Below are 21,683 nucleotides of genomic sequence, written 5' to 3'. Positions count from 1 at the left end.
TTGGGGCCCCAAGGGGCTTGCATTGTCACCAGAGACTCTCCTGGAGTCAGTCCTGGTGCCTTTGGCGCCAGGCTCATATTTGGAATGGGACTTGAAGGGACTACTTTTCATATGGAAGCCTGCAGCCAACATGGAGGCACCCACACAGTCTAAGAACCAGACTGTGCAGTGCAGTGTTTTAGGGTGTGGTAGCCCAGACTACTTTACCTGGACTACTTTACAGGGTAGGCTATATAAACCACACCCAAGCTAAAGAACGTGCTTCGCGTTATTCTGCAGCCAGCAGCGTAACGCTCACCGTGTTCAGAGACCAGCACCCGGCGTTCCTGGGCATATCTTGGCCGGGCATATCTTGGCTGGTTCCGCTCCGGACAACACTGCACGCCCAGAAAGACCATCGTAACCTGAAAAGGAATAAAGAACACAGGTTAGCCCAAAAAGACATTAGCGTGCCGCACTTCGCGCTGAACCTACCTTTCTTCATACGCTCTGCGTCCATAAATCCCGGCACGAGCTGAACCCAAGCAGCGCACTCAGCGAACCTCTGCATACCTAAGGGGGAAACAATCAGGGAAATCATTAATAGCCCGCAAGAAAGCAAAGGCCCTCAAAGACTACTATAATCGAACTTACAGCTTTAAAGACACTTGAATGGTTTGGCATCAGTGAAGTTAACTCGGTCGCTTCAACCCGCAGAAACTATGCGCCTCTGCGCAGAAAGCAGGACGGAGAGCACGCCACACATCATAACAAGGTGAGGATGGGGAGCCTTCAGGTCGAGTCCAAGGGGCTGGTGGGAGGAAATGAAATCGGAACCTAAGCCCAGTCCTCCTGTGTTTTCAGGCCCACCAGCCATAGAAGACATCATCCCGAATTGAGTACATCTGGGGGAAATCCGGCAACCAGGGCATACAGGCGTCCCCGTGGATATCTGGTGAGCATAACAGAACGCAAAGCCTCATGACAAAATCCACCTGGGCGCCATGGAGACCTCAGAAATGGACAAACTTGCCCAGTTATTAGGGCAATTACGTGCCGAAGTGCATTCGGCTAGGCAAGAGACTAATGCTCTGCGAAGAGATCTTGTCTTCACCAAGGATCGCACTGAAGAACTCAGCAGGCAACTACTGCAATCACAGGCTGGGCAAGCTCCATTACCAGAAACTACAACGGCACAGGCAACCACGTCGTCTACCGCTCCAGTGCAAATAAATTTACCCAGAACAATACCCTTAGCACCGCCAGAAAGGTTTTCAGGAGATCCAAGAAAATATGCAGCTTTCATGAATACAAATGTCACCTTCATTTCCTCTGCATACCGGCTGCATTCCCTAATGATCAAGCACGTGTAGCATTTATTTTATCATATCTAAGTGGTAGTGCAGCAGACTGGTCAGTGCCGCTTGTGAGCTATGATGATCCATTACTACGTGACTTTGGGGGCTTCCAAAGGGAACTGGAAAAACTCTTTGCCCGACACACCCATGAACAAGCTGTAGACAATGAACTCTTGTCATAGCAACCTTCAATAGGTTGGTGGCCGAAACCAGGTGGCCTGAAGACAAGAGAACCACATTGTTTCACCCAGGCCTTCGAGGGGAATTAAGGACGTCTTGGCTCAGGTAGTTGATCCACCTAGAGACTGTGGTGAATTCATCAATCTGGTGGTGCAATTAGATCATTGATTACAAGATCGGAAAGCGGATCGGTCCAAATCCGACACAGGGTCCGTGTATCTACGAACCAAAGATGCTACTCCGCGCACGTCAGAGAATACCACAGAGCCAATGCAAATTGGAGGCATACGACCACTGTTAACAAAAGCCGAAAGAGACAAGAGAAGGCAACAGCAGTTATGTTTGTACTGCAGACAATCGGGGCACTTCTTAAAAGACTGCCCAATAAAACCTCCCAAGCGCATTGTAGGAGCTACAGAAAAGGATGAGAGTAAGGAGTCGGAAAACTGCCTAGCTCGACAAAATTAGAGGTCAGTTTGTTGAGTGAGAAGAATGAGCAATCAACCTCACATTTTGCAATACCAGTAATCCTAATCAATCACCAACAACCTTCAAGGATGAATTCCGTTGAAGCTTGCATAGACAGCAGGGCGGTTGGGAATTATATTGATCAAGATCTGGCCACACGGATGGGGCTTCCCTTAAGTTTTAAGCCAAACACAGAAAAGGTGACCACAGTAGATGGGACTGAAATTGCTTCTGGACCAGTAACCCAATGTACGGCAGGAATAACCCTGCTGTGCCAGGATGGACACCGGGAATCGATTTCTTTCGATCTCATCAAGGCACCTCAGTTTCAGCTAATTTCAGGGATGCCATGGTTAGTTGCCCATAACCCTCGGATAGATTGGCGAGCAAGAAAACTGACTTTTCCTCATGATTGTGCCTCCATCTGCTATTTCCAAGAAAACGAGTCCAGTTTCAAGGTTTCTATGAGTCCAAGAGTCGGTATAGTTACATTTGGCGCAACCAGTACTCTCCCTGAAGAATATCAAGATTTTCAGGATGTGGTCCAGAAGGAACAAGCTAATACGCTACCCCCGCACAGGTCCTACAACTGTCACATTGACCTCATACCTGGTGCACAGATCCCTTGCGGTAGAATCTACGCACTCACTGAATCAGAAAACCAGCATATAAAGTCCTATCTGGACCAGTACTTGGCAAATGGGTTCATTCGCCCATCCAAATCTCCGGCAGCCAAAGAAGGAAGGGGACTTAAGAACCTGTATTGACTATCGTGCCCTGAACCAGATCACCGTAAAAAACCATTACCCACTGCCCCTTATTCCCGAGATGCTAGATCAAGTCAAAGATGCCCAGATTTATACAAAGTTAGACCTCAGAGGAGCGTACCACCTGGTCCGAGTCAAAAAGGGAGATGAATGGAAAACGTCCTTTCGTACTAAATATGGGTTGTTTGAGTACCAGGTAATGCCTTTCGGGCTGTGCAATGCCCCGGCAGTGTTCCAATATTTTATGAACGACGTCCTAAGGGAGCTGATCGATATTTGCGCCCTGGTCTACATAGATGACATCATAGTGTATTCAACCTCAGAACAAAACCATGTTAAGCATGTCCGTGCTGTCCTTGCTAAACTGCGCCAAAATCGACTATATGCAAAACTTGAAAAATGTTCTTTCCATGTAACCGAAGTTGAATTTCTTGGTTTCGTTCTTACTCTGAAGGGCATTCGAATGGATGCACACAAGGTGGATGCCATTCTAAAATGGCCCTCCCCGACCTCAGTAAAAGGGATCCAGAGTATGCTGGGTTTTGCAAATTTCTGCAGTCGATTCACCCCAGACTTTTCCCAGATTGTGCATCTAATCACGTTACTTCTACGAAAAAAAAATAAAAAATTCATATGGTCAGAAGATGCTGAAAAGGCCTTCCAAAAACTAAAGGAAAAATTCACCTCAGCCCCGATCCTACAACATCCTCGTCCAGATTTACCTTACATTGTGGAAACAGATGCTTCCAGTATGGCGATGGGGCGGTTCTTTCTCAAAAAGACCCTGAAACTGGCCAATTGCACCCTGTGGCCTTCTGGTCACGAAAATGTACACCTCCTGAACTCAATTATGCCATTACAGATAAGGAACTGCTTGCTATAAAATCTGCCTTCAAGGCATGGCAGCATTATCTTTTAGGGGCCAGGCATACGGTCACTGTAATTACGGACCATCGGAACTTACAATATTTAAAAACAGCAAAGGCGCAATCCTCGCGCCAATTACGATGGGCCCTTTTCTTCGACGAATATGATTATATAATCACTTATCGGCCAGGCGTAAGAAATGGGAAAGCTGACGCACTATCTAGCATGGGCATCGATGAAAAAGAATATGCAACTCCAAATCCAGTGGCCATTATACCTGAGGACAAGCTTTTAGGCCTCACCACAGCTTTAACACAAACTGAACTTAGAAATGCGATCCAACAGGAAATAACCCCAAGTGAATTACTGGAATGGCATACCAAAGGAAAACAATACGTTGTCAAAAATCAACTGCCATATTTTGGCAAACGCCTGTACATCCCTAAGACCGAGCTACAACAACAAATCATTTCAGAATATCACAACTCTTTGATGGAAGGTCATCCCGGATTTACCAAAACCTTAGCCAAAGTAAATTGCAAATATTGGTGGCCCACTTGGCGTCAATACGTCATCCGAAACGTTCAGTCATGTGGAGTGTGTCCACAAAACAAGTCATTGAAGCTAAGACCAGCTGGCCTCCTGCAACCATTAGAAATACCTCCGGCACCATGGCACACACTCTCTCTCGATTTCATTACCGATTTACCTCCCAGCCAGGGGTTCAATACCATTTTAGTTGTAGTGGACCTATTTTCTAAAATGGCACACTTTATCCCTTTGAAAGGCCTTCCAGATGCTTCCCAGCTAGCAAAGGTGTTTTTAGAAAACATCTTCAAACTGCATGGATTCCCTTCAGTCCTGGTCTCTGATCGAGGGAGCCAATTTGTATCAAACTTCTGGAAAAAGTGCTGTGCTATAGCTCACATCGATATACGGCTATCCACCAGCCATCACCCCCAAATGGATGGTCAAACAGAGAGGACCAAACAGACTCTCGAACAATGCCTGCGATGAATGCTGCATCAAGTTGAGGGAACCTGGAGAGATCTATTATGGATAGCCGAATATGCTTATAACAATTCTGTACATTCCAGTACTGGGCAAACACCCGTTTTCACCTTCTACGGCAGACATCCACATACTTCCGAACTTGACGGCCCTCCCAGCCTCGAAATGCCGGCTGTAAAGACGCTTCATGCAAACATCACTCAGGCCTTTAAAAGGGCAACAGAACAATTAATCAAATCCAAAAGTAAGCAAAAAAGGTTTGCAGACCAACATCGAAAAAAGGCTCCTGACTATCAGATAGGAGACAAAGTTTGGCTAGCAACAAAGTACATACCACTAAATGGAACCCAAACTTTTAGTTCCTGCTATTTGGGGCCATATTCTGTTCAAGCCATCATCAACCCGGCAGCAGTTAAACTAACACTGCCAGCTAACATGCAAATTCATCCATTGTTCCATGTCTCACTGCTTAAACCAGTACAACCCGGTACACAAGTTAAACCACCACCTGAACCCATCATGATCGATGGAGAACCCGAATATGAAGTGAAAGAAATCCTAGACTCCAAATATACCAGATCCAAACTATACTATCTAGTTGATTGGAAGGGTTATGGCCCTCAAGACAGATCATGGGAACCTAGTGAGAACATTCATGCACCACTTCTAATTAGAACGTTTCATCAGAACTTTCCAGACAAGCCTGGACCAGGCAGGAGAATCACTTTAGGAGGGTCTTGGGGGGGAGTGCTGTCACGATCCGTGACCCAGAACCCCACTGGCATGGTCACATGCCAGGTAGGGTTAGGGCTTGGGGTTCATTTGGGGCCCCAAGGGCATTGCATTGTCACCGGAGACTCTCCTGGAGTCAGTCCTGGTGCATATCTTGGCCGGTTCCTCTCTGGAAAACACTGCACGCCCAGAAAGACCATCGTAACCTGAAAAGGAATAAAGAATGCAGGTTAGCCCAAAAAGACATTAGCACGCTGCACTTCACGCTGAACCTACCTTTCTTCATACGCTCCGCATCTATAAATCCCGTCAGGAGCCAAACCCACCAGCGAACCTCTGCATACCTAAGGGGGAAACAATCAGGGAAAGACATTAATAGCCCGTAAGAAAGCAAAGACCCTCAAACACTACTATAATTGAACTTACCTCTTAAAGACACTTGAATGGGTTGGCATCAGTGAAGTTAACTTGGTCGCTTCAACCCGCAGAAACTACGCGCCCCTGCGCAGAAAGCAGGACGGAGAGCACGCCAGACATCATAACAAGGTGAGGAGGGGGGGCCTTCAGGTCGAGTCCAAGGGGCTGGTGGGAGGAAACGAAATCTGAACCTAAGCCCAGTCCTCCTGTGTTTTCAGGCCCACCTGCCATAGAAGACATCATCCCGAATTGAGTACATCTGGGGGAAATCTGGCAACCAGGGCATACAGGCGTCCCCGTGGATATCAGGTGTGCGTAACATATATATATGTATAGATCACGCTTTTATAAATATGAATAATATCTAAATATCACACTTATGAATAATTCTACAATGATCAGCAATGGATAGTATTATAATATCAACAATCTCTTTAATCAATTAGGAGTAGGAATAGGAAGAATAATGTAGCAGAGAATAACTTTAGATGGGTTCAGGGAAATGCAGTGATATGGAAGAATGCAACACAGAAATAAACTTGATATGAATTTAACCAAAGACAATGTGATCACTCTTTCCCCCTGTCCCTACTCACTCCCCCCAATATGCGATATGAAGAGATGGAATGAGGGCACACAGGTTTCAGGAATAACAATCAACAATTGCAGTTTCAATCCTGATTCCCCCCAGCAAGCTTAGAGAGAACAGTAATGATTTTAAAACAGGTCAATAGCTTTTAAATGTGTTTTGGATTGAATGGGACAAATGCTAAAAATGATTTGAATTCGCTAATTTAGGATTCAGAACTAGTGAGAGTTGCTTTGGATTGGTTCAGGTAGACACTAGCAATGATTGTTGAATGGTTAGCAGATTGAAAACGAAATTCAGAAGTTGAAATCAAGAAAGAGCAGTTTTGACATGGGGTGAAATTGAGCCAAATTCGAAATCGCTGCAAACATTTCAGCGCACGAAAAACACGATTACAGCAAAACTATCAGGAATTGCGGTTCATAGTTCGTTTGAAATCTGAGAATGTTAGCTTCAAAATGACATTTACATTTCGTTCCTAGCACGTATGGTTCAAAAGTTACAGAGGTTTTAATAAAGGTCGATTTTTCTCAAAAGAGTCAAGATTTCAAAATGAAAGATGAGCTGTTGAAGATTCCGAACAAAGATTTCTTAACACTAGGGAGTCTATAGAGCCGCAAACTACACGGACAGCACAGCCACCAATCCAGAGGCGCCTCCGGATGGTTTCTATCTGCCTGAAACGATTGCCTTTCTCCAGAAATATATATTAGCGCAAAGATGATTATCACTACAATTATCACAGGATTATGTGGATGAGAGAAAGATTTAGGATAGACCAAAAGAGATTATATAATGCAGTTATGGATTGTTGGAATGGTTTGGATTGGGTTACTTAATACTAAGAGATGACTATGGACAGTTCTATGCTAAATACTCACTACTATGGCTTTGGAATGGAATGGGCCCGTCAAAGATCTGGTCAAAGATTTGGCTTGGACTTCAATCGCCACCGGACAGGATTCAGGACAACTGGACAGATCTCAGCAAGGCACTCTGGTCTGCACGGCCTCTTGGACTGGATCTGACGGGTTCAGGGTTACAGCTCTGCTGGACTGACATGGATCTTGGGTTCTAGCAAGGGTTCTTGGCCAGAGCAGCCAACACAGCACAGCCAGGCTGTTGGATTGGTTAGGCCCCGTGGAAGTTTAGGGGTTAAAATCAGGTTGCAAGATTTTTAAAGGCCTGCTGAAAAGGGTTCAGCTTTTTGAGTTAGGCCTCTGCTTCAGGGTTCTGGAGTCTGGTTCTGGAGTCTGGTTCTGGAGAAGGGTTCTTCCTGCAGAGCGCTTCGCCGGTAGATCAGTGATGAGTGAATGTGTGTCCTTCTGTGTCCTCAACAGTCCCTATTTATCAATCTTCCAAAGGGGTGGGGAGGCTGATTATACTATGCTCAACCCTCTAAGGATCTGATAGGTCAGATCAGGCAGGTGAGATTTCAGAAAGGAACATATTGTCATGATGTGTCGTCATGTGTCAGAGTGACACAGTGTTTAGGGTCCAGGGAAAATCCCTCCCCTTTGTTCTTACCCCGAAAATGTATTTTTCCCAAAAAACATACTTCCAATATGCACAACTTGTTAATAATACATATTTACATGACAGGTTGACTAAGGTACGTTTCAGTCCAAGCCTCATCTTCCGACGAGTTTTGGTTCAAAAATGACAATCTTTTGTGCTTTTGGGAGGCTACACAGTGTCAGTTCTGTACCAATTTTTACACATGCATACACATACCATCTGGGCATATTCCTGGAAATTGTCATGTTCCTAACATAATCACAATAGCTAGAATATGAACCTTTTTGTGGTTCAGTCTCTGAATGTCGCACAGATTCCAGATTCTTTTTAAACTGTGAGCACATTTTTCATTTTAATAACCTATAAATTCCATATTTTTGTCAGTTTGGTACAATATTTTATAAGTCTTTTCCCAAAACAATGTTTTCTGTGCTCTCTGAATACACACAATGGTTTGTCTCCGCCTCCAAGGTCTTGGCTGGGCTAGAGAGTCACATGGGCTTGTCTTCCTGGGCAGTTGGTGTCAGTCACACCTGAATTAGCATTTTATTTCAGTTCCAGGAACCCATTGTCTCTTTCCCAGAGCAGCAGAGGAAGTCTCCTCCCCTTCTCATTAGCATCCCCATGAGATAGCCTCTCCTTTTGGTGGGAAGGCACAGGATGGTGTGTTCTCAGTGGGGGAAAACCTCTTTGAAGTTTCAGCTGAATCAGGTTACCTTATAGTCAATTGTGACATTGTTCGTTGTGAAAAATTACAGTTACAAATTTAAAATAAGCAAACATATCTTCAATTCCAGTCTTTTTCAACATGAAAATCAATATGTGGCAGCCTATATTGCATTTGATGGAGGTCTTTTCCTTTCCCACACTTAGCTTTTGAGAAACAAGTTTCACCTGACAGATTTAGAGATTGCCAGCGTCTGACAGAGGTGAGTAACGGTATTGCACCCATTTTTGACATATTTCTTTCCAGCAAGTATATTTAAAAGTGGATTTTGTTCTGATAAACTATACTTCTGCTGACATTATATTTATGTGGATTCTTGAAGTAGAATGATGTTCAACACCCCACAGGGAGGTTGGATCTTTTGGGTGGTTTGTGAGACATGATTTTTGCAAATTTGACAACCAAGAAAAATGGATTTCCACACAGCTGTGTGTTTCTTTTGCAGTCATTTTGCTCTGTGGGCAGCCAAATGATGGGTTTTGGCAGTGGTCATCCTGTGGATGGCGGCCTATTTTTCTGATTTTTACTGCGCACTTCTGGGGGATTTTTAGCGAGCAGCATGCTTTCCTGCGGCCATTCTGATGTTCCTGATGCAAGCAGTGCACAGGATTGTTGCAGGGCCTGGTTTAGGGGGTTGAAACATCCCACAAAGAGCAGACAAAAGAGGATACCCGAGATCTGCTTGAGAGGGAAATTGAAGACCTGTGTAAGAAAGAAAAGGGCCAAGAAGAGAGTTCTCCCAATCTCTTCTCGTTACACAAGATCAAAAGTGTTATTCTTGTGGAGACAAGGGCCATCCAAATAGGCATTGGCCCTTAAACCTCTTACCTACCTATCTGAGAAAGGATAGTCCAAAAACCGGAAAAAATGGAAACAAATTCTCCAATTATGTACATTTTGTGTGCCCACCTATTTTCACTAGATAAAAACCCTGAAGAGAAGGAAAGAACAGTAGTTTGTTAAGGCAAAAATCAAAATAAAAGGGGCAAAAACAGCACTAACTATCTTTATACAGGAGGGAACAACACCATCTATAGAATATCTGCTACCATTGGGAAGAAGAACGGATGGGCTAACCTAGATAGCACATGTAAAAGATGTGCAATACATCCTAGATATTTACCCATAGGGTGGAAGATATCCCAAGAAAAGAAAGTCTGGTGCATACATGGCTGTATAAAGATCTACCCACAAGCTAATGACTTTATCGCCATCTGAGGAGAAGAGCTGTGGTTAACAGTAGTGATCTCGATCTACCAGCTCACCTGGTCTTAGGCGACTTGGTTCCCGAATTTGGTAGGTGGCTGTCCCAACTTGCCCTAATAGATCTTAAGATAAAGACCCTAGGGGCTGGTAACCGAAGTACAGACAAAGAATCTTACTGAAAAATACAAGAAACCCTGGGTTCATTCTGGAAGCCACAAATACAAGGGAGCGCTCCGATTGGGAAAGCCAGCTGCATAAGGGGTAAGGCATGTGAGGAATCTGAAGATCTTGTCCCTTCCAGAGTCAGATGCAATGTGTTATATTGTCAAGTCAGTCAATCTAATATACTTGACAGAACTAAAACACCAGAGAATACAGAGTATGTTACATATGGTTATAATACTGTTATAATACCAGTACTGTGAAGAAGATGATGACTGGGAGTCTGAGGATCAATCTAGAGAACAAGAGTGAATGGTCTAGCCTCTCATGGTATGTGATTGGCCCAAAGCAATGCAAGTCAGCACAGGAGTTTAAAGGCAGCTCAGCTGAGATGCTGAGGGACAGCTGTCCTCCGAGGAGGAACTGCGGGAGCTTTGCATCAGGCGAATGGACGACAGCAAAAGGGAAGCCATGAACAGAGGAGAAGTAGAACCTCAATGTGGTCCAGGACATAAGGACTACTCAAGTTGCTTCTGAGTCAGACCTCTGGGCATTCCAGGCCCTGGAAAAGCACCTGAGAGGGAGAACGTGCAGCCGGGAAGAGACAGATGTCTGCAGAGCCCACCACCTACCCGAATGCTCTTGCAGCCTCGATAAGGGATGCAGCTGCTTGGAAAATACTGGTACCTGCATGGAAGACACAAATAGGTACGCGGGTTAGCCGAGAGGTGCTAGTGGTCTGGGGAAGCCACAGTCTGAAAATAGAATCTGGAATGAGAGAGGCTGGGGATCCTGAGAAGAGATTGTGAGTCTGGGTCCTACCACCATATGGAAATCAAAGTATAAGAAGGTCTGGGACCCCACAAATAACCAAGACAGAGAAAGAGGAATTCTATGTTTGGCGGGATAGTGAACCAAGCAGTTACATTAAAGAATTGTGAGTCTGGGACCCACACTCACATGAAAATCCAAGGATAAGAGGGTTGGGGACCTTAACTGTGAAGGAAACAAAGAAGGAAGAGGTATATGCTTGACAGGGGAGTAAACCAAGTGGGTATAACCCCACATTGTGAGTCTGGGACGCGCACCCATATGAGAGACAGAATCCTGTAATGTTATTAAAAATAAAATGTTCTGGTACCTTGAGACAAAGAGACAGTCCATGAGAGGACAGTGTAAACCAAGCCATTCATAATATTGCGAGTCTGGGACCTGCACCCACAAAGACTAAATAAAACAAGTTTGAGAATAAGTGGCTCAAGAACCCTGGAAGTGAAAAGGACTGATTAGGAAGGAAACCTACGCTTTGTAGGGAAGAGTACCAAGTTGATGGGATTAAGAATTCTGAATCTGAGACGCATGTCCTTGTGAATTACTCAGTGACAATTACTTAAGAAGACACAGGGCTCAGGAACCCAAAAGAAAAGCAAGTACAACAAGAAGGACTCTAGGGGAAAGGAGTATGACCCTAGCCTTGGAGTCGTATATTTGTGAAAACATTTTCTATCATCACTTTTGATTACCCCAGAGACTGGGAACTTTTCTAGTTGAACCTACAATGAACATGTTACTTTGGGAAGAGATCCTCCTTGCACAGTTTATTTAAGTTATTTGTATTACAGACATAAGTAGGCTTTTTGGGACACGACTGACAAACATTTTAGTTTTGGACATTCTGACCATTTCACTAGTTTTCTTAAAACTTAATTATGGGGTAAAAAAGAGAGTTTTGTTTGGGCCAGTGGAGTGGTCTTAATAACGCACTGGAAGAATGAGATCATCCTCTTTTTTTGAAAATTGTTTGCAGCAAAAGATCTAAACGGCGACCAAAACCAACAATGCTCCATTCTGGCCAAACATTGGCAGTCTAATTTTTCTACATTATATCAAAGCTCTGAGGAGGTGGCTCTCCATTTTCAAATCATTTTTGTGACACGATCACCGTACCCAGGGTTTTTTCCATAATGGTCAGGGAGGTGGAGAGGGCATTGACTTCGCAGAAAAGTGGGAAAACAGCAGGGCCTGATCTAAACCAATTACATCTTTTCAAAGATGAAGGGGAGATCTGGACACTGACCTTATGTAAAATCTTTAATGCAACAATTAGAGGCGGGTACGTCCCAAATTCTTGGCTGAGCGCAACAATAGTGCCAACATATAAAAAGGGGGAGGGACCTCGCTAGGGATTATCGTCCAATCTCTCTCCTCGATTGCATGGGAAAAACCTTTGGGAAAATGATGCTGTTTCATTTGCAAGAATGCGTTGTAAACAATCATGTGATCAGCAACCTCCAGGCAGGCTTCTGCAGTAATAAACGTTGGATTATTGCGTCTTGCTTTATGCAGTGTTGTATAAAATGAAACTATATGCAATATTCCTGGATCTGAAAACAGCATCTGATTCAGTCTCAAGAAACAAGTTATGGCACATCTTAACAGAGCGTAAAATTCCTATTGAGTTGCTGTCCCCTATAATGCTGCTTTATTCTGAGAACCAGGCAACGGTGCTCTATGGTCTTGGAGGCGAACAGACTGACCCATTCTCAGTTACTAAGGGGGTGAAACAGGGATGCATATTGGCACCCCTGCTCTTTAGTATCTACATCCAGGAGATAATAGATGGGCTTGAAAGGGATTGCTGACATTGCCCAAAATTTTGCCTCAAGGAAATATCCAGGATTATTTTCATGATGATGTTGCATTTATTTTAGCAACTACCCCTACAGGCCTGGAGAAGTCATTAAACATCTTCATGTCCAAATGTAAGGAATTGCAGCTTGAACTAAATGTAGATAAAACCAAGGTCATGGTGTTCAAGCCGTAATTTGTTAATCACTGCTGCCTGACAATAAAACTGAATGAAACTAAGTTGGAGCAGGTTGGAAATTTTGACTACCTGGGTCTCAGATTTCAGGAATCAGGCAGGTGGAGCCAGCACATTCTCAAAGTGAGAAACAACTTGGAGAAACACAGTTGGGCTATTCAATCTTATTTTGTCAGGTATGGTAGCGGGACAACATTTCTGAAAAAATGTGTCTTAATTCCAAACAGCGCTCCGTCCGCATTAGTACCACTAGAACTTAATATAACCCCCCTTCATGATGAGGTTGCAGTCAAGCCTGCCCTATAATGGGAACGGCTATGGAAAATAGAGGGTCTGGAGATTTACCAAGATGCCAGAAAACACTTGTCACTAGATGGAGGCAAAAGCATTAAGTGGGCTGTACGTACGAAGTCTGTCCTCTGTGACTTAGGAGCTGTTGGCCTATGGGATATCTGTCCACTCGATGGGGTGTAAATGTACTTATCCTGAAAGAAGCCACAAAAATGAATGCAAGGAAAAGGCTCAAATGCAGGGATGTGTCTATGAAGCAAGGCCCGAAATATTTATCCCTCCAGATGATGCTTGGAAATCACATTTACTTAGATTTAAAAAATCCTCCATTTGTACCATCATTGTATGTCTGTGTGAGATTGAGATCTTGCAAACAACAAGTTTTATAAAAACGTGGACAAATAATTGTTCGGGTCTGTGCCCCATGTGTAGGTTGGCTGAAGAAACCTGTACCCAGTATCTGTTGGTTTACCCCAACAAAATGAAATGGAGGTGTTCCTATTTGAAACCTATCTTGAAGGAGGCAGGAATTCCTCCTGTAGATGAAGCTGTGACGTATCTAAGACAGTCAACACAACCTCATGTTACATTTGCAACAGCAAGGTATACGCATAGACTGTGGTTACAATTATCAAATATCTTGAAACATGTTATCACGGGAACCTAAAAAGAATTCTTACACATTTTATAGCCACACCTGTTACTTTTATTATAAAATCACATTTGTCACACTGAGGAGCAGGAGTGTAATTTGTGTAATACCGTGAGGCTGAGAACTTGGCTCTCCTCATAAGTGTATCCCGGAACTTCTAAATATAGGGGTGCTGTTTCCCTTCAGATGATAACACAAGATAGTTGTTGTATAATTGTAGTGATCAATTGGGAACATCTGATGTGACCTGAATTTAACGTTTGTAATTAGTATCTCTTTAATACAGTTTTATTCTTGAAAATATGTTTCTACTGTGTTTTATGGTGTATGTATTTTAGATTTGTGTACTCAAAACATGAATGTATTTTATCTTTGTATTGCTTAAAGGTTTGAATCCAAATAAATGTGTTTTTTTAGGTAGGTAAACACCTCTTAGCTTTAGGGAGAGAGAGGCAATTTTCCAACCCTTTATTGATCAATAAATGTTTCTCCCAGAAATATGGCACCTGTGTGTCTGAGCCTTACTTCTTCACACTTACAAGTAGCAGTACATTTCAAGCTTGAAGCCCAGCGCAGATGGCTACAAATGTTCCACAGTAGTGGAGCCTCCAGAACGTCTTCAAAAGGGATCAAGATATGTGCAAGGAGAGCAGTTGTGTACTGCATTGCCACACATTAGGGAGACCCTGCATCTCCTAGATTCCACTTCACCAGATTCTAAGGAATATGATCTTTTTCGTGATTAGGTGACCACAGATCTTGAGGGTTTCCTTATCCACAATGCTATACACTCACTTCTGTCTAAGGAGTGGGGAGATATTGATAAGCCACTTATGCCCCTGGTTGTAGCATAACAACGTCAATTTGTCAGCCCAAATGTCTCTGCTCTGGGCGGGTGCAGATACTGGAGAGCCTTTGAAAAATAAGATTTATGTTGCCCTAGAGAGATCATTCTTAGCAAACATATTTTCAATAATAACAGGGAACAATGTAGCCTACATCACACAGACCCTGATGCAACGCTTCAAACAAGTACTTGAGGCCATCCATGCTCAGGGTACAGTAAACCACTCTTCTCTGAGATGGCGATGCAATTGCACTCTGATGTGTCCTTCAACAGTGTCTTTCACTTGGTCACATATACATATTCCTACTATGCACAGCAATACCTCTAGATGAGGCCCTGGAAAATGCAGGGAAGCCAAAAGACTCTTCTGCATTTCACGGCTCCAAATTCTGGTGCTCCAAAATAATGGAATTTAAGATGAAGTTAGCAGTAGACAGTAAAGATGTAAATCTAGTTTGTCAGGTGCTCCACAGACCTTTTCCCTCCAAAAAGTCAGCAGGTGCTCAGGGGGTCCATACCAAATTGACCTTTCGAGGGATGGGCAGGAGGACCCCTAGGAGAGAATGACCCCAAACCTATTCCTTCACATGTTCTTCTCCCCAGCAAAAGGTCATGACTAGCTGGCCTGAAAAGATGAGTTATGTCCTTTGGGTGGGATGACTGAGTCCTTCCTACATATCCTAAAGGAGGGCTACATAAAAGAATGTGCAGTTCCTCCTCCTAAAGGGATATCCAAACTACCTCATCAACGAAGACAATCCACCAACTGGCAATGTCAGCGTTTATTGCACCCCCCCTCATTAAAAAGGCCATCACTCTCACTCCACATCTGGGATGCGGACCGTGGAATTATTATATTACTTTCTTAGTTTAAAAACCAACAGGGGAGTACAGGCCCATCCTAGACCTGGAAAAGGTAAATCGCTTTGTGACACACATTGTACACGGACCTACATGCCTTTTTCAGATTTGAATTCCAAGGTTCATAATACTTCCCTTTGTATAAGCCTCAGTCCCTCATGTCTTCACTAAGATCATTAATATCCTGGCTCCTCTGGCAGGTGCAGCAACAGACATAGACATGGAGTCACTTTTTCATGTCTATTTTGTCTGTGAAAGTGAATTATTGCTGCAAGGGACTAGAACAGGAGGTTATTGTGGACCGGGAGCCAGCAGTAGTAGGGAGACATGCTCCTAGGGTATTGTGTTAGGGGAGTGTGTGTGGGGTAAGGAGTTGAGAAGGGGAAAGTGCACTGGCACAGTGAGAAAAGCAATATGTCAGAAGTGGGAGAGGCATCTGTGGCCTGCATGGAAATGTGGAGTTTACCATACAATAAAGACACATTCCTGGACACCAGAAAAGCTGGCACCTCTCCTTAAGGTCATAATACCCAAAACAACAGCAGATAAGCTACTGGTTGATGAGCAACTATGTTTAGGCAAGGATTTCTGCAATTGCCAATGTTAAAGGATATGTTCTTGTATAAAAAGGTAAATAAGGGTGTTTATTAAATGTCACTAGGGTCCCGATAAGTGGACCTGTGGGAAAAAGGCCTCTTCACAGCATCAAGCCAGTCTTCTAGGGAATTATGCTTCGGTCGAGCCGATGTTGAGATATAAGAGTCGATCAGTCGCACTGGTAGTCAGCTTGGAGTTGGCTCGGAGTTCTGGGCTCCCATTGTGTCAAAGTGGCATTTTAGGAAGCCAAGATGATAACTTCAATGGTCAGAGATGACGGTCAAGTCAGTCACAAGACAATGCTTCTACTGGATTGAGTGAGCATTCGAGATGGGTGAATCAGTTGCCTCCATGGACTCGAGATGGCAATCTGTTTGATTGATGCAGTTCCACTGCAATTGGTCCAGGTGGTGTCTGGATGGCTCAAAGTGCAGCAAGGTGCAGCACCACAGATCCTGTGGTGGCTTGAAGTGCATAAAGCATGGTTGAGCCAGCTCACAGAGGTATTCATCATAATCGCACACCATCTCTGTGGGACCTTCCACATGGTTCTTATTATTATTAAAAACCATCTCTGTGGGAACTTCAACATCATTATTATCCCACACCATCTCTGTGGGGACTTAATAATAATATTCACACACCATCTATGTGGGGGGTTATTCATCATAATTGCACACCCTCTCTATGAGGACTTTAACATCCTTATTATCAGCTCAGGATTGTGTGATCACTGTACTGACCCTGTTTACTTGAGCAAGACAACTTTGAAACACTAAGTTGGCTCCTGTCTGCATTTAGCAAGTGCCTTCCCGTGCAGACCCTAAAGTGTACATGGATTCTCTTTTTCCATTGAACAACTCTTCCAGATTGAGTCCTATCACTTTAAGCATTTCTTGCAGCTCATGCAGGTCTCACAGGTTGGATGTTGAAGTATCGTTCATGATCTTGACTCCTGTTTATCTAGAGAAGAAGTGCCGGCAGACCCTGGCGGTGACTGACCGGTGGCAGGACACCACAGTTCCATCTAAGTTCTTTTTCAGACTCTCTGCTGTAGGACCATACTTCTCTGCAGACTATTCTTCCACTCCCTGTGGGCAGGTTATGGCATTTGCCATCGCTTTGCATTCAAGTGTTATCATGCCAAGTTCAAACAGATTGTTGCCCTAGAAAGTATGCCAACAAAAGGTTTTCTTGGATGCCCTTCTTCAACCCCCCAACCCATTCACCTAGCTGCAAGGTAGCAACTGCAGTATCTGTCTCTGCTGCAAGACCCCAGACCAGTTTGGTAGGGAACCCACAGCAGAGTAATAGATTTTTGGATGGAAAGAAGGCAGGATTTAATATAGTCCTTGTGGCCCTCACTGAATAAGGCATTAATCCTCTGACCATTGAAGAAGACGTGTACAGTTAGTGGTGAATGCTCATGAAATATTACCTAGAAGCTTGGCCTCCTTTCCACATACTCCAAAATATACCAAGGCTTTCTTGTGCCAGGTACAGTGCACATAGCAGGAAAAGGCATATTTCCTGATTTTTCCATCACGGAATCCTTTTGTTCAAACAGCATCTTTGTTGGGAATTTGACCTCATTATTATCAGACACCATCCTTGTGGGGAACTCAACACTAATATTGTCACAGACTATCTCGGTGTACATATTTTCATCATAATCACAAATCATCTCTGTGGAGACTTACACCCGAGCAACATGGTACACAATCTGTATTTGGACATTAGCATCACAAGCAATATGCACACAGTGTGGGGGTTGCAACATCATTATAACCACACACCATCTCTGTGCAGACTTTACCATCCTCATAATCTCACAGCATTTCCTCGGGAGCTGAACTAAAAAAGTGACACACAAGATCTATTGGAACTTTAACATTCCCAACATCAACCTGTGTCGCTGTGCGGGCAATTCTAGAATAATATCCCCACACCATCTCCAGGGGGACTTCAATATTACTATCATCGCACACCATCTCTGCAGGGACTTAATCATCATAATCACACCAGAATTCGCCCCGTTTTTGTTATATGTGTATGTGTATGTTGTGTAGGTAGGGCTAGGGAAGTAGAAGGGTTGGGTAGGGAGTGGAGGGTTGGGGTATCTGGTAGAAAGGGAGTGGCATGGGGGAACTCATTCTGGTCAACCAAAGGAGCACAACCAAAATTAAGACTAAAAACAGAGGTTTTTGAAGACACATAGAACTGTTTGTGGGGACTTAATCATCATAAGCAACGCCACCTTTTTGTGAACGTCCACATTATTATTATTCGCCATCTTTATGGGGACTTATTCATCATAATCACACAGCATCTCTGTGGGGACTTCAACATCATTATCATCATCACACAGCATCTCTGTGGGGACTTCAACATAATTATTGTCACACACCATCACTATGGGGAGTTAATTCAACTATTCCCACCATCCCTGTGGGGACAAACAGCATTATCAAACACCATTTCTTTGGGGACTTAAAAGTTATTATTAACACACACTATCTGTGTCGGGACTTCAACATCATTATTATCCCATGCCATCTCTCTGGCGACGTAAGCATCATCATCATCACACAGCATCTCTATGGGGACTTTAATATCATTAGTCTCACACAATATCTCTGTGAGTGACTTTCACCTCACCATAATCATACGATCTCTGTGGAAACCTTTACACCATTGCAATCACATCCCATGTATTTGGGGACTTCATTATCATAAACATCATGCCTCAACTATCGCCCAGTACAAGATCTCTTGGCTTTACCATCATATGTGACCTCTTATCCTAAGCACATATCGCTGCACCAACTTTCAGAACAGTTGTTCAAGCCCTGGTATCTGCCACCAGGGCCATGGTAATGCCCTACTCGCACAAGTCCCAGATGCCACCTTGGCCTCTCGAACATCAGCACAGCACACTGCAGCATGGCACATCACAGGACTAAGAAAACTTGACAACATCCCCCACACCCTCAAGAGGCTGCACTTGCTTCCACATGTTCCAGACAGCCTACAACACCTACAAAGCAATCACAGCCAAAATAGCACTCTATCTGGCTGAGAAACACACCATCTCTGAAGTACAGCACATCAAAAAAAGCCAAAACACCAGGCTAGAAAAATAAAACAGTATCAGGGCCAAAAAAGGAAATAGCCCATTCCTTGCTATGCACACAGTTGCTGAAAACAAGTTACCAATGAAGACAAGACTAACCCTCTCCATCTCACACTCTAGGAATGATCTGAAAGCCTACTCTTCAAAGAACAGGTCACCAATTGCTGATCACTCCTCTAAACCCTTATCCTCCCTAATCCTCCCCCTCTAGATATCATCGCTCACCTGCTCCCCAATGATTCTCAGCTCCTCTCTTACCCCTGCACCATCACTCATAACCACCTGGGTGTGTCCCCTTTGTGCAGCTCTCTGTTGCTTCCCAGCTAGGATTAGGCTTTATAAACCCCATAAATATATGCATTCACTTGTGATCTATGTAGGAGTTTGACATTATGCTCATCGCACATCCTCTAGAGATAGGATGTATTTCCGCAGGTAAGAGGGTGGCTGTGAAAATAATGACACTTGAACTCACATCCCTACTTTTCCCTTGACTTAAGTGTGTGATCCTGTGCCATTCATGTCATCACTAAGGGCCTCATTACGGGTGTGGCGGTCCGGTAACAAAGGTGCCGGTAAGCATACCGGCACCGTTGTTACCGGACCGGCACACTCTGAGTTCTGTGAGCGGCTGCCTTCCCGCCTGCTAGGTCAGACCTGGCCGGCGGGACAGCAGCCGCTCACAGACTTTGACGGAGGCACTGTTGCACATAGTGCCAGTGCTTCCGTCCTCCCCATTCCCATTGAGTCCTATAATAGGATCGAATGGGAATGGGGTTTAACATTTTCCGGCGCCTGGCTTCACAGATAGACGTGGTTGTAATGCCCCGGTGATTCCCTAAAGCCATGCACCGGGAAAAAATACAACTCCGGCAGCAGCCTGCAGATTCTACAGGCGTGGCTACCGCCAGAGTTGTAATGAGGCCCTAAGTGCTCCAGTGCCCTTTTCTGAAACATTTAGCGTGTTTATAATACACTTTAGTGCCAGAGATACGTGACTTTAAGTGAAGATGCAAATGAAACATCTAATGGGAAATGCTACACCATTAATATCCACGTTGTGTGTATCCCTAGGATATGAAAAGGTAGGTATATATAGAAAGTTGTATATTGTGAAAGGAATACTGTAAATCAAACATTTCACCATATCTATATGAAAGCATTCCATTTCAAATAGTATTGTATGTATATTAGTTCTATATGAATTGCTTAAGCGTAAGTGCTATATAATAACACATCATTATCGTTTGGCCTTGGACGCACGGATCTTAACGATACATATGGTGATCCATTCTTGTATAAAATGTATTTCACTTTACAGTGATATTGCCTTAACCATATGTTTCGTAGTGTACTTAGAAACAATGCTATGTGATGATACTTCCTGTTTTGTCAAAGGGTGAAAGGTCATGTTCCACCACGTCCCGTGATGTCACTTCAGGGTGTGGTCAAATGACATCACTTCCTGTGATGTGATCAGAGGTCAAGGGTCGTGTGATGTCACTTCCATTACCCCAGGGATTTTGGTGAAATGACGTCCCGGAGATGCCCGTGAGCACATCTTCGTGAATCACTTCTTCACATTAGCATCTCAAAGAGGCCCACTCAGCTCCAGGTTTGCTCCAGGTTGTGGCTCTGCGAATACACCAGTTATCATCTGACAGGCTGCTCAGGTGCAGCTGCCTAAAACTGTTTATGGTGCTAAACAGTGATGTGATGTGATGTCATGAGGTGCAAACACACAACTATACAGCAGGGAAAGTTCGTACAGCCATACTCACCTGTGTTCATATGTCTCTGCTCATTTCACCATCCCCAGTTGTGGGTTTCATGAACGTAATTGCAACATATATGCATTTTATGTCCTTGCTCGACCAGTCTATTTTATTTATAAATCGCTATTTGCTTCACTTTAGTAAATCAAAATGCCCAACTCTTCAACTCTCCATTGGAAAATGTGAATGAAAAAGACGGCATGTATCATTAGGCCACGTGTAGCGGATATCTGAAAGTAGTCTTATTGTTTAGGGCTCCTGTGGTGCAAGTATAATTAAGATTTAACCAGAAACATCATTTAGAGCCGTTCCATGACTTTGTATCTTATAGGAAAGCTGGTGCAGTGAGTAAAGACGCATGTAACAGGGTCAGATAGAAGAAGCGCGGCCTCGCTTTTAGTCACAATCATCACACGTTGCACAGTTTCATGTTGAGAAAGACGGGAGGCACTGGCAGCCCAATTACCTGAAATCCCCAGGTCGCAAAATGCCAAATTGACTGTCATAATCTCGGCAGGTCGCAGCTTCTTTTTCTTTTGGGCAGATATAAAAATAACATATCCATTCCCCAGGGTTGACAGCACACCTGCAAGAATAACACAGAGGCTAAGGCCAAACAGATCACTGTGAAAGAAATGCATAGAATAAAATTCACATAAGTGTGCAACTGTACAATGTGCACATGTGGTGTAGAGGGCGCGGCAAACGTCACGCTTTAACCA

The 21,683-nt window shown here is 43.9% G+C and overlaps 1 protein-coding gene across 2 annotated transcripts in view; it reads right to left on the bottom strand.

Annotated features, from left to right (window-relative positions):
- The window catches only part of OPN5 (opsin 5), a 533,338-nt gene that overhangs the window by 209,379 nt on the left and 302,276 nt on the right, over positions 1–21,683 (bottom strand). For both annotated transcript variants that reach the window (XM_069605842.1, XM_069605841.1), the window contains exon 3: positions 21,428–21,547. In XM_069605842.1, coding sequence (XP_069461943.1) covers positions 21,428–21,547 — 120 coding nt within the window. The remainder of the gene's footprint in view (positions 1–21,427; positions 21,548–21,683) is intronic.

The sequence above is a fragment of the Ambystoma mexicanum genome, chromosome 4p, assembly GCF_040938575.1.
Source record: "Ambystoma mexicanum isolate Mex_15411 chromosome 4p, UKY_AmexF1_1, whole genome shotgun sequence".
NCBI lineage: Eukaryota > Metazoa > Chordata > Amphibia > Caudata > Ambystomatidae > Ambystoma > Ambystoma mexicanum.
The sequence above is the reverse complement of the archived record's forward strand: the minus strand, read 5'-3'. Positions and strand labels throughout refer to the sequence as shown.